General features: G+C 39.2%; 1 protein-coding gene across 1 annotated transcript; it reads left to right on the forward strand.

Annotated features, from left to right (window-relative positions):
* Nucleotides 1-7,535: 7,535 nt before the first annotated feature.
* LOC100394318 (sodium/bile acid cotransporter 5) lies at nt 7,536-12,844 on the forward strand. The gene has a single exon (XM_008982835.5). It carries the CDS (start codon nt 7,602-7,604, stop codon nt 8,934-8,936), a length of 1,335 nt encoding a protein of 444 aa, XP_008981083.1. The 5' UTR covers nt 7,536-7,601; the 3' UTR covers nt 8,937-12,844.
* Nucleotides 12,845-14,631: the final 1,787 nt, after the last annotated feature.

Raw genomic sequence — 14,631 nt, forward strand, 5'->3', positions numbered from 1 at the left:
CACTATCTTTTTTGTTTGTGGGACTGTATTATATGAGAAGAAAGATGGGATAGCTCAACTTCATTATATACCAAAGCAAAACACATGCCAAACGATGACTACATTTTACCAACAAATTTAGATGAGTATTCTTGACTAATGTTTACTCTCTATATCACCAAAACTACTACTATATAGACAGAATAGAAATTATTTCTATTTGACCTTTTTCTTTCATTTTTTTTTTTTTTTTTTTGAGATGGAGTCTTGCTCTGTCACCAGACTAGAGTGCAGTGGTGCAATCTCGTCTCATTGCAACCTCTGCCTCCTGGGTTCAATTGATTCCCCTGCCTCAGCCTCCCGAGTAGCTGGGACTACAAGCGTGCACCACCAGGCCCAGCTAATTTTTATTTATATTTTAGTAGAGACGGGGTTTCACCATGTTGGCCAGGATGGTCTTGATCTCCTGACCTCATGGTTTATCCACCTAGGCCTCCCAAAGCCTTTTTCTTTTTTCTGCTCTAATTGTCATGAACATATGTAATGGCTGTAGGTTTACTTAAAAAGAATCAACTTGGAATGCTCATTTGGTTTATTTTCTTTCTAATTCTCCATATTATTTTTATGTGAGGAATGGAGATAATTTACAATTTTTATTGTGTGCTTATACTTTCATTCATTAGCATAGTTATTTGAGTTCCCACTAAATGTAGGGATTTGTCTCTAAAGGCCATGGTTAACACAATGAAGATGTTTCAACATCCCTACATTTAGTGGGAACTCAAATAAAAGATATACCTTGAAACTATTGTGGGTTCAGTTTCAGACTACCACACAAAGCAAATATTGTAGTATATTGAGTCAGACAAATTTATTTTGTTTCCTAGAGCATATAAAAATTATGTTTACACTATACTATAAACTATTTAGTGTGCAATAGCATTATGTCTAAAAAAAAGTGTATACCTTAGATAAAAAAATACTTTATTGCTAAAAAATGCTAATAATCATTTGAGCCTTCAACAATTTATAATGTTTTTGCTGATGGGGGATCTTGTCTAATTTCAATAGCTATTGATTGATTGGGGTGGTAGTTACAGAAGGTTGGGGTGGCTGTGACAACTTCTTAAAGAAGACCACTATGAAGTTTTTCACGTCAATTGACTCTTCCTTTCATAAAAGATTTCTGTGTAGCATGCAATGCTTTTGATAGCATTTTTTTCCTGAGTAGAACTTCTTTCAAAATTGATGTCAATCCTCTTAAACACTGCCACAGCCTTATCAACTAAGGTTATGGAATATATAAATCTTTTGTTACCATTTCAACAATGTTCATAGCATCTTCACCAGGAGGAGATTCTCTCTAAAGTAACCATTCGTTCATCCATAAGAAACAAGACCTCATCCATTCTCTTTGTTAAGAGCTTGCAGCAATTCAATCACATCATCAAACTCTACTTCTACTTTTTGTTCTTTTGCCATTTCCACCACAAGTATAAGATCACTAATTGCAGATCACAATAACAGATGTAACAATAATGAAAAAGTTTGAAATATTGAGAGGATCACTAGACTGTGACACAGATACACAGACTAAACGCATGTTATTAAAAGATGGCTCTGATAGGCCAGGTATGGTGGGTCACAGCTGTAATCCCAGGACTTTGGGAGGCCAAAGCAGGTGGATCCCTTAAGGTCAGGAGCTCAAGACCAGCCTGGCCAACACGGTGAAACTCCATCTACTAAAACTACAAAAATTAGCTGGGTGTGGTGGCAGATGCCTGTAATCCCAGCTACTGGGGAAGCTGAGGCAGAAGAATTGATTGAACCCAGGAGGTAGAGGTTGCAGTGAGCTGCGAGATCATGCCACTGTACTCCAGCCTGGGTGACAAAGTAGAAAACACTGCGTTCAATTTAATCTGATGCACAATAAAATGGAGGACCATAAAATGTGCTATGCTTGCACTTACAATAAAAAGTAGTGTAACAGATGCTAATTTAGTAGATAAGTGTGGCTATATTCCAATAACTCTTTTATCAGAAAGTATTATACTTAAATATATTCCCAGATACCAATAAGTTTTAATGTAAACTAATACCATAATGTTTATCACAATTACTTGCACATAGTGGAAGATAACACAGGGTCATGCAGTTGACTAAAACTATGCCAGAAAAATAATAACTGGAGGTTGAGAAGTGGCAAAGTAAGGTTGACAGGAATTGAGTTAAACCTAAGGAAAATGAAGTCCTATCAACGATTAGAAAAGAAACAAGGAGCCAGGCATGGTGACTCAGGCCTGAATCCCAGTACTTTGGTAGGCGGAGGAGGGTGGATCACGAGGTCAGGAGATGAGGATCATCCTGACTAACACAGTGAAACCCCATCTCTACTGAAAATGCAAAAAATTAGCTGGGCATGGTGGCATGTGCCTTTAGACCCAGCTATTTGGGAGGCTGAGGCAGGAGAATCACTTGAACCCAGGAGGCGGAGGTTGCAGTGAGCTGCGATTGCACTTCTGCACTCCAGCCTGGGTGGCAGAGCAACAGTCTGGATGGAAGGACTTTTATTATTGTTGTTGTTATTATTATTATTATTATTATTATTATTATTGAGACAGAGTTTCACTGTTGTTGCCCAGGCTGGAGTGCAGTGGCACAATCTTGGCTCACTGCAACCTCCACCTCCCGGGTTCAAGTGATTCTTCTGCTTCAGCCTCCTTAGTAGCTGGGATTATAGGCATGTGCCACCACACTCAGCTAATTTTTTGTATTTTTAGTAGAGGTGGTGTTTCACCATGTTGGCCAGGCTGGTCTTGAACTTCTGACCTCAGGTGATCCACCCACCTCGGCCTCCCAAAGTGCTGAGATTATAAGCGTGAGCCACTGTCCCCGGAGGAAGAATTTATATTATGAATATAAGCAGGCTTACTGGTGGTAAGTTAGGTGTGGTGCCAGATAGTGGAGCAAACTAGTCTGGGGGAGACAGGAGCTAGCGTCCTTAGTACTGGAGCCAGGTTGCTGTGGCAGGAGCAGTCTCCCAAAGAGAGCAAGGTGTGGGAGAAAGAGGAAAGACTCAGTTTCTAGCTCTCTATTTCCACATTACTCAGAAAGCAGACAACTGTCTCAGGCTGTCTATTAGGGCTTTCAGTCGAAGATGCTTAAAAAAATTTTAAAGATTCACTCTCCCCATTCCACTCTAGCATTCTTCCACCTACTTGCAGATAAAATTATAAGTAGGGAATCCACAAAGAGAATAAAAGTTTTAAATTTACATAAGTAGTGGAAATAACAGTATAATACAAATGAATTCTGGTTTAGAAAATCAGGCAGCAAATACGAGGGAACTTCAAAAAGTTCATGGAAAAACTGAAAGATAAAAATAGGCCAGGACCAAGCAGAGTGAATCACACCTATAATCCCATCACTTTGGGAGGCCAAGGTGGGTGGATCACTTGAGGTCTGAAGCTCAAGACCAGCCTGGCCAACATGGTGAAACCCCATCTCTACTAAAAATACAAAAAATTAGCCAGGCCTGGTGGTGTACACCTGTAATCCTAGCTACTTGGGAGGCTGAGACAGGAGAATCATTTTAACCCAGGAGGTGGAGGTTTCAGTGAGCTGAGATAGGGCCATTGCCCTCCAGCCTGGGCAACAGAGAAGACTTCATTTCAAAAAAAAGAAAAAAAAACCAGGTGTGATGGCTCACCCTGTAATCTTGACACTTCGGGAGGCCACGACAGCAGGATGGCTGGAGCCTAGGAGGTCGAGGCTGCAGTGAGCCATGATCTTGCCACTGTACTCCAACCTGGGCAACAAAGTGAAACCCTTTCTCAAAAAAGAAAACAGATAAAAATATAAAACAAACTTTGTTTTTCAACATAAGCTCCATCAAGTTTAAGACACTTTTGTAAGCAATGATATCAGCTATTGAGTCCATCCCCAAATAAATAAGGGTCCTGGCTATTTAATCATGTTAATGCAGTCTGTTTACATTGTTAACTAAAGAAAAATGGGTACCCTTTAAAAAATTTTTTTTAAAGATTAGGAAAGAACAAGTCAGAAGAGGACAAATTAGAACTCAAAGGTGGATGCCTAATGATTTGCAACATTGAAATTCAAAATTGCCCGTGTTTGATGAGAGGAATGAGCAGGAGCATTGTCCTAGTGGAGAGGCAATCTCTGGCAAAGCTTACCTGGGCATTTTTCTGCTAAAACTTTGGCTATCTCTACACACTCTCATAATTTTTTTTTTTTTTTTTGGTAGAGACAAGGTCTTGCTATGTTGCCCGGACTGATCTTGAACTCCTGGCCTCAGTGAATCCTCCTGCCTTGGCCTTTGAAAGTGCTGGGACTACGGGTATAAGCCACTGTACCCAGCCTCAAAACACCTTTGTAATAAGCAGATGTTGTTTTTTGGCTCTCCATAAAGTCAACAAGAAAAATGCTCTAAGCATCCCAAAAAAAAGTTCCCATGACCTTTGCTTTTGACTAATCTGCTTTTATTTTGACTGGATCACTTCTGCCTCTTGGTAGCCATTGCTCTGTTTGTGCTTTGTCTTCAGAATTGTCTCCTGGTAAAGCCATATTTCATCTCCTGTTACAATTCTTGGAAGAAATGCTTCAGGATCTTGATCCTGCTTGTTTAAAATTTTTATTGAAAGACAACTAAAATTTTAAGTAGGAAAACTACCAAGAGAACAAAAGTACTCTTGTCTGTTGCTGATCTGAGTGCCTATCAAGTTTCAGTACCTATCAAGTGGAAAGTTGGCTCAAGTTTAATTTTTCTGTCAGCATTGTGTAAGCTGAACCTACTGAGACATCTATGATGTTGGATATTGTATTAGTCCATTATCATACTGCAATAAATAACTACTTGAGGCTGGGTACGTGGCTCATGCCTGTAATCCCAGCACTTTGGGAGGCCAAGCCAGGTGGATCACCTGAGGTCAGGAGCTCAAGATCAGACTGGCCAACATGGTGAAACCCCATCTTTACTAAAAATACAAACATTAGCTGGGCATGGTGGTGAGCATCTGTAATCCCAGCTACTAGTGCAGCTGAGGCAGGAGAATCAGGGAGGCAGAGGTTGCAGTGAGCTGAGATAATGCCACTGCACTCCAGCCTGGGTGACAAGAGTGAAACTACATCTAGAAAAAAAGAAAAAGAACTACCTGAGAGTGGATATTGTATAAAGTAAAGAAGTTTGACTCACAGTTCCTCAGGCTGTACAGGAAGCATGGCTGGGGTGCCTCGGAAAATTTAAAATCATGGCAGAAGGGGAACACAGCTGATCTTCACATTGCCAGCAGGAGACAGCAAGCAAAGAGGGAGGTGCTACACACTTTCAAACAATCAGATCTCATGAGAACTCTGTCATGAGACAGCACTAGGGCGATGGTGCTAAACCATCAGAAACCATGCACATGATGCAGGCCCCTCCTCCAACACATCCTCTCGTTACAATTCTACATGAGATTTGGGTGGGGACACAGCCAAATCATAGTAGATATTGTCTGTGCTATAATCACTGGTACTCTTTAATGAGAGCACATACAAGATGAATTTTTTCCTCCCGAATTGCTGTGAATGATCTGCTTCAGGCTTCATCTTCAACATTGTCTCATCTCTTAAAATGAGTTATCCATTTGTAAGCTGCAGATCTCCTTGGGGTATTGTGCCCATAACCTTATTCGAAGCATCAGTGATTTCACCATTCTTCCACCCAAACCTCACCATAAATTTGATGTGTGTTCTTTCTTCAATTTTAGCAGAATTCATGTTTCTCTGATAAAAGGGATCTTTTCTAACTGTCTTATTCTTGTTAGTGTCCCTCACCAGGTCCTTTTCAGACATGTTATAAAAAGTTAGTTTATTCTGGTGCAAAAAAAAATTTGACATCCATACACACTTTTAATAATATATATTTTCTATGAAAATTTTGAAGAACACTTTATAGATGAATTACAGGTTATCAAAGTTTTCCTGGATTTTTCAGGCTTTATTCTTAACAGTTTTCAAGAGAAAGGGCTTGGAGAAACCAAAGAACGAAAAGGGTTGCAGATAGAGTTTTGAGGGAAAGAAAAATTGACATACTCACGTCTTTAACCTGGGCAACAAAAGTTATGAGTCAAGGTATTTCATCACATGACTTAGATTTTATGATGAAAGTTATCGATAACTTAGGTTTTATGATGTTTTTGTGGGTTTTTTTTTTTTTTGGTCATTTTAGAAGAGGGAAGTTTTAACTGCCACATCACTGAACAGTGCCCCATTCCCTATTCTCACCACTGGTATGGTTGATCTTGTTTTTCTTAATGTGGTACATATTAATAAAATTTATGAGATCTAAGGCCTATTGCATTTGAGAGATTAACCAACATAAATTGTATGCTTTTATAAAACCTGTTAAAATGGCAAAAATGGTTTGACATCTTTAATGAACAAAGTGATCTAAACTTCATAATATGAATTGGCATTACCTTGAACACATTGCATCGTGATTACATGAAAGATTTGCTGAAATGGTCAGAGACTACTACATCTTAATAGTAAACAGTTGTCTTGTTTGTTTCTTTAGTTTTTTTGTTTGCTGCTTAGCATCAGGACACCCGCCCCTTGTGTGGGAAATACACAATTTTGTGACCCTATGGGTTGAAACCCAAAAAGCCTGATGCTTTTTCTCATTCCTAGCAACCAAGGGATAGGACCAAATTGGGTCAATTGAATGCCCTTGCCCCTAACTGTGAACAGAGTAGTGTTATGAAGAAGGAATAAGAGATTAGAATCAATGCCAGTATCCTCCATTACCCCATCATGTCCAGTACCTGTGGTCCCTTAGCCAGCCTGTACCTTTGGCCATGGTACCAGCTAACTACTTTCCCTATGTCCCCAAGTTATCTGGTAACCATTCAGGAAATTATTTTCCTAAAGTATACAAAAAACAGTGTCAGTTTTCTCCTGACTGATTCAGTCACACTTCAGAGATGTAGGAAGACTATTAGCAGCTGAGGGATGCTGCCAAGGCCAGTGTCTGGGCTCTGCAGTTTTCTAACTTGTGATATTGGGTCACCCCACTAAGCAGGAGAGCAGCGACTCCATCTGGCTTAATCATTATGGGATGGCCAGCTCCCAGCTCCATGCCCTAGGCAAACAGACATTCAGTGCATATTTATTTGACTTTGACTCGATTGAAGAGAACAGTAACACTATACCCTAGGTTTGCTCAGTATCTATTACAGATTTTGATCCTGACTGCTTTTAGTCTTAATTTTTTTTAGCAAGAAAGAACTAAGAATGATGACACTAGGCTTTAAATTCGGGTAAACAGGAGGCTGGGTTCTTTGCCTAAGCAGAAATGAGGAAGTCAAGAGGAAGAGATTAAATTTCTGTTGTAATAAATTGAATCTGCTAAATGCCATGGCTTTTTAATTTTCTTAATCACAAGTTAAACCGGTTATGTTGCTGCCTAGATGGCTATATATTTGTTTAAAGTACAGCAGTCCCTCCTACTGGACTTTGATCCTGCAAAAACAACTGTTATCTAACTCACCCTCAGACTGTAACTGGAACACCTGCATGAAGAATATTCTTTCATTTTTTAAAAAAGGTTTTGCATATATATGATTGAAGCTTTCAAAATGATTAGAAAACTTTTTATTGTTCTACTTTTGTTGCTTGTGACTATAGAAGAAGCAAGGTTATTATCTCTCAGTTTTTTGAATATAGAGAAAACTGAAATACTATTTTTCACAAAGACTGAAGAAACCATCATTGTAAATTCAAGCTACAAAGATAAACAGCCTAATTCCAGCTACCTCTTTGTAAAAATAGAAGATCCTAAAATGCTGCAAATGGTGAATGTGATCAAGAAGATTTCATCAGATGGTACAAACTTTACCATAAATCTGGTGACTGATGAAGAAGGAGAAACAAATGTGACTATTCAACTGTGGGATTCTGAAGGTAGGCAAAAAAGACTCATTGAAGAAATCAAGAATGTGAAGGTCAAAGTGCTTAAACAAAGAGACGGTCTTCTCCAGGAGTCAATGCATATTGATAGAAATATCCTAATGCTTATTTTACCACTAGTACTATTGAATAAGTGTGCATTTGGTTGCAAGATTGAATTACAGGTGTTCCAAACAGTATGGAAGAGACCTTTGCCAGTAATTCTTGGGGCAGTCACACAGTTTTTTCTGATGCCATTTTGTGGATTTCTTTTGTCTCAGATTGTGGCATTGCCTGAGGCACAAGCTTTTGGATTTGTAATGACCTGCACATGCCCAGGAGGGGGTGGGGGCTATCTCTTTGCTCTGCTTCTAGACGGAGATTTCACGTTGGCCATTTTGATGACTTGCACATCAACATTACTGGCTCTGATTACCATGCCTGTCAATTCTTATATATACAGTAAGATATTAGGGTTGTCAGGTACATTTCATATTCCTGTTTCTAAAATTGTGTCCACACTCCTTTTCATACTTATACCAGTATCAATTGGAATAGTCATCAAGCGTAAAATGCCTGAAAGAGCAAACTTCTTGGAGAAAATAATTAGACCTCTGAGTTTTATTTTAATGTTCGTAGGAATTTATTTGACTTTCAGAGTGGGATTAATATTTTTAAAAACAGATAACCTAGAGGTGCTTTTGTTGGGTCTCTTAGTTCCTGCTTTGGGTTTGCTGTTTGGGTACTCCTTTGCTAAAGTTTGTATGCTGCCTCTTCCTGTTTGTAAAACCGTTGCTATCGAAAGTGGGATGTTAAATAGTTTCTTAGCTCTGGCCATTATTCAGCTGTCTTTTCCACAGTCCAAGGCCAATTTAGCATCTGTGGCTCCTTTTACAGTAGCCATGTGTACTGGATGTGAAATGTTACTAATCATTCTAGTTTACAAGGCTAAGAAAATATGTATGTTTTTCTTACAAGATAAAAGGAAAAGAAATACCCTAGTCTAACAATTAAAGCATTACTGAATTCCTATTCTGGGTAAGGCACTGTGGGAGAGTCAAAGAATAACTACAATGATACCTGCTCTAAAGCCAGTTATAGTCTAGTTAAAAATCTGACATTGGGGATAGAGAATACATATGTGTATGTATACACACACACACACACACACACACACACACACACACATTCATACATGCCAAGCACTCAATGAGTGGTGGAGATGATAATACAAAAGTTCAAAGGAAGGAGACAACTTTTCCACTGTGTTGGTTTGAGAATGTTTTATAGGCTATGATGTGAATATGATACTTCCAGTGGTCTCCTAAATGAGACAAAGTAATAAAAAAGTGATTACGATATATCCTAAGTATTTAAATAAGGAACACCCATAGAGCAGACATTTGGTCAATTCTCATTCAGTGAATGAATTTGTAAATTTCTATTTGGTGCTCTCATTAGCACATCAAAATGAGTGTGTTTTAAAGTAAATGTGGCATCTCTGCTCTCAGAGATGAGCTTTCTCCTGTCTTCCGTGTTAACCCACCAGAGGCGTTACCATTTACCCTGAAACACAGGGTCAGCTCTTCCACCTCTTCTCTCTTCTGTCTTCCTTCTTTACAGTCAACGTAGTTCCTACAGAAACAGCCTATAATATGATTGCCAGTGCTCTTCTCAGTTCTCAGTGCTATCACTTTTTTTCTGCACTCTATTGTTTCTTCCCTAAACCTTTCTAAATTGGCTTCCTGCTTTTTCCCTATTTCCTAGCCTTATGATTGATTGTAGGCACATTCTTTAATCTCCTTATAGTCCAGTTTTCTCACATAACAAATGAAGCTAATGGTGTCAACTCCATAGATTGGAGGGTATACATGTACAGGGCTTAGAAGAGTGCCTGGGACATAGTAAGTGCTATTATTTTATCAGTTTTAACTTTCAACCCTGGTAGATCTGCTGCTAGTTTGAAATAGCAATCATATAACTATGTATGGGGCCCAAAACGGTCAACATTTTCTATCACTACTGTTCACAATCTTGATCATAGAATTACATAATTTTTATTTACTTTGCCAGTTGATAAGATAACCAAGGCTTTTTTTTAAATGCCACCAAAACCAATATATGACTACCAAGATTTGTGCAAAATAATGATAATTGCCTAAGTAGAATATGTTATTCTTTTAAACGGAAATACCCACTATGGGTTTAAATAGAAATACTTTTGTCCAAATTTAACCTACATAATGTTTTTGTTTGTTTGCTTTTCATTTGGAGATGGAGTCTCACTCTGTCACCCAGGCTGGAGTGCAGTTGGTGCAAAGTCCACTCACTGCCTCCTGAGTAGCTGGGATTACAGGCGCCCACCATGATGCTCAGCTAATTTTTGTATTTTTAGTAGAGACGGGGTTTCTCCATGTTGGCCAGCCTGGTCTTGAACTCCTGATATCAGGTGATCCAAACTCACCCTCCCAAAGTGCTAGGACTACATACATACTCTGAATAAACGTATTTTACTACTTGGGAGATGGGACACCTACCTTTCTAGTTATACTTTATTATTAACCTTGTGACCTTGACCAAGATACTTTTCTTCACTTTAGTTTTCAAATTTGTTAAATAAAGAGATTCAACTGAAGGTTAGATCTTATACAACTCTGTAAGTCTGTGATTCCGGCATAGAACTGTAGAATCTAGTGTTTTGAACAGGGTGATAGCATAAAGTAATAAAGATTTAGGATGATGAGAATAGTTGCATACTACATTTGCTTTCTAATTAGGTAAATAAACATACTATGAGCTTCTTTAGGACAAGGATCACTTACTGCTTTTTAAAAAATTTCCTACTGTTAGCTCTGAAAGAAAAATAAATCTTGGGGCCCCCATATCACAAAGCTAAAAGGAAAAGTCAAGCTGGGAACTGCTTAGGGCAAACCTGCCTCCCATTCTATTCAAGGTCACCCCACTGCTTACTGAGATAAATGCATTCTGATTGCCTCCTTTGGAGAGACTAATCAGAAATTGAAAAGAAAGTAACCATTTGTCTCGTAACCTGTGACCTAGTAGACCCCTCCAGCTTCCACTTTTCCTGCCTTTGCTTCCAGTTGTCTGGCCTTTCCAGATCAAACCAATGTTCAGCTTACATATGCTGTCTGATGTCTGATATCTCCCTAAAATCTTTGAAACCAAACTGTACTCTGATTACCTTGGGCACATGTCATCATGAACCCCTGAGGCTGTGTCACGCGTGTGTGTCCTCAACCTTGGCAAAATGAACTTTCTGAATTAACTGAGACCTGTTTCAGATACTTGGGGTTCATGCTCCGCAATGATTGAAAAGAGTAGGTCCTTATAAAACACTTACTGAACAAATTAATCAGTGATGTCTATGAAGGTCAGGATCAGATACTCTGGAGCCACACTGTGCTTGGGCTGCACTTCTAGCACTGTCCGTTTACCAGCTGTGGAACATTTTGGTCAAGTTACTTGATTTCCCTATACCCAAATTCATGTTGAAAATAGCAATAATGGTAGCACCTACCTTGTGGTATTATTATGAGGATCAAGGGAATGAATATGAGCAAAGTCCTCATAACAATGCCTGACACATGGTAAGCCCTATTATTATTTTTGTTACTTTTTGCTTATTTAAAGAATCTGATAAAGTAGTTGAAAGGGCATGGATGGGATTTGGAATATATTTTATTTCTTTAATAGATGTATCAAGGAGGACAGACTTTACATAGTAAAACTTGTCCAAAAATATGGATAGGGTTGGGGTGACCCAAGTTATCCCTTAAAAAAAAAAATAAGAATGAGAGGCATAAAGCAGATTGTCTGATCAGTTGAGTTCATACTATTTTAAACAGCCACAATTAGATAAAGATCCAGAGATAGAATGGTTATGCCAGTTTTTTTTTTTAAGTTTCCATCTCTTAAAGGAGACGATTTTATGATACACGTATTTTTATGTCTTGGAAAGCTGATGGCATTATAAGGGTATGTCAAAGTCTTAACCAATATATGCCACTCCAATCTGTTATATCTAAACACGAGACCTGATTAGATATCCTTGTACGCTCCATCCTTGAACAGCTGTACGTGATGTATATAAATTTGATCATTTAAATCAAAATCCACTTAAATAGTTATTATAGCTATGAACATTTTGGCCTGTGGAACCCGAATTATTTTTTAATGAAGAGAGTGATTATTTAAAAGAAGTCATCTCCAAAGACTAAGTGTAGTTGGCAAGATGCCCACAATTTCTGGGGATTGAATTCTTGTGGTCCCTCTTTATCATACAAATACAGAACGAGGAGGCACCTGTTGCCTACTGGGAAGGATGACCAGACTATTTTGTGTCCTCACAAAGGCCACCCTTCCCTAGAACTCTCTTGTGTACACTCGGCTGTCTAGGAAAGTGTCAGGGACATTGGATCTCACCTCTCCTTCATGCTGAGGTTCAGCGTAAATACAGCCTCTCCAATAGATGGAAGTCAGCTGACAGGAAAGGATACCAAAGGCCTCCAAGAGGGAACTCCCCTTAGGGAAGGTTGGAAGAGTGAGGAGCTGGACATCATGCCAGGAAGCAGAGTTTGTGCTCCTGTCCTCTGCCCCCCACAACCACCTGGACACAGCGGATTTCTTAGGTTTGGGAACAATGGGTGCAGATGAGACTGTAGTTTTCAAAACTGCTCCTTTGGGAACTCAAGGACCATGCATCTCATACTGAGGTGTCTGAAGCCATCCTTCACAGCATCAGAGAAAAGATCCTTTGGATTTGTAAGACAGTTTGCACCTTTGCCACAATTGAGTCTGAACCCTAAGACTTCCCTGCGCACTGGCAGATTTTCATTTCACTTTCAGTAGCCATTTGGAAGCGGAAAGGCCTCTTTGGACCGAAAAAAAAAAAAAAAAAAAAACACAACAACTGAATTACCTGAGAAAAAATGTGAAGTAGCCACTGAGGTGAGGCCTCTCAGAGAAACTGGACTTCCGGCTCACCTGACATAAGAAGCTTGAAAGGTTTTCTTTGAAGAGATAAGATATTTGATATTTAATTTATTTGACTTCAAATTGGTTATGCTGATTTTAGCAGCTTTTCAAGTCACTGAATCCACCATGTTCATTTACATAAACAGAAGATGACTGATGACTTTTCTGCCAAAACTTAGGAAATATTAGTTGGTTATGAATGAACACTTGTCAGCATGCAGTTGGCAAGATTTTTATTTTAAGATGATTGGCGATGAAAAACCGAAAAACTAGCCTCTCTCTTTTTTTTAATTTAAGGAAACAAAAGTATCATTTGATAGAGACAAAAAGAGGTATCCAAACTGGGTACTCAAGGCATCACTCCTTTTTGATAAAAGATATTTCTTGCTCCTTGTGAGGTGTGAGAATTGTGTCCAGTCCACATCACTCATCTCTAAGACATTTCATTTCAAACGTATTGGTGACATCTTGTCTTTTGATTAAACGAAGAGAAACAATAACTTTCTAAGGAAAGAGCCAAATAACTAACTTACTTCCCTGGTCCAGTTATAGTCAGGACATCTTATATTTGTGCTCTGCTTTTTGCACTATAATGATGTATGGGACCATGATGTCACTCTCTTTATTCATTTATTTATTTATTTTGAGATGAAGTTTCACTTTCGTTGCCCAGGCTGGAGTGCAATGGTGTGATGTTGGGTTACTGCAACCTACAGTAGTCAGAGAAAAATTTTTGCTTCTGAGGCCTTCATTGTGGGGTGTCATTTTCTGAACCCCAAAACTTTGAAGTCAGTGTGTTTCACTCTCTGCTCTTGCTGTGTGAACCGAGGACAAATCACTTAACTTCTCTGACCCTCAGTTTCCTCATCTGTTTGACAAAGCTAATCATACCTTTTTCAAGAAACTGTTCAAACTTTAAGGAAAATAATGCATACAGAAACACAGTTCAGCCAGGCATGATGGGTCACGCCTGTAATCCCGACATGGGAGGCTGAGGGGTGGTGGATCATTTGAATCCAGGGGTTTGAGATCAGCCTGGGCAACATGGTGAAACCCGGTCTCTACAAAAGACACAAAAATTAGCCAGGCGTGGTGGGGGGCATCTGAATACTCAGGAGGCTGAGGCATGAGAATCGTTTGAACCCGCCAGGCGGACGTTGCTGTGAGCTAAGATCACGCCATTACACTCTAGCCTGGGCGTCAGACAGAGATTCAGTCTCAAAAAAAAAAAAAAACCAACAAAACAAAAATGCCCCATACAATTGCTTGAAGCACAGTAAGTCCTCAATAAATAGTATCTAAGTAATTTATCAAGAATTGGGCAGTTGGTTCTGGTTATGTTAAAAAAAAAAATCTAGTATAGGTTTATTACCTTTAGGTTAGCACCTAAAAACTGCACAATCGGAGTCATAGCTACAATTTGGGTTTTGTCAAAACAGTACTAACGAATAAATGGGAGAAAGGAAAAAGAAAGCTAAACGGGAAACCGTGAATGAATGGAGAATGAAAGAAGAAAAAGGCAAAATAAAGAGAGAAGTCATTTAAAAAAAAATGTAGAGATGAAAGGGCAAGCAGGAGAAAAGAACCAGAAATGAAAAAGAAGATGCTGAATCCGATGCTCCAGCGCGGGTCAGGACCGGGCCAGGCCTGGCAGAGCCTCGCAGGGCGCAGCTCAGGGCGGGGCCCAAAGCAACCACGCCCCCTCAA

The sequence above is a fragment of the Callithrix jacchus genome, chromosome 16 (genome assembly GCF_049354715.1).
Source record: "Callithrix jacchus isolate 240 chromosome 16, calJac240_pri, whole genome shotgun sequence".
Lineage (NCBI taxonomy): Eukaryota > Metazoa > Chordata > Mammalia > Primates > Cebidae > Callithrix > Callithrix jacchus.

What these genes read in the sequence shown, in the direction of transcription:
- LOC100394318 (XM_008982835.5), top strand. Translation starts at nt 7,602, where the DNA reads ATGATTGAAGCTTTCAAAATGATTAGAAAACTTTTTATTGTTCTACTT.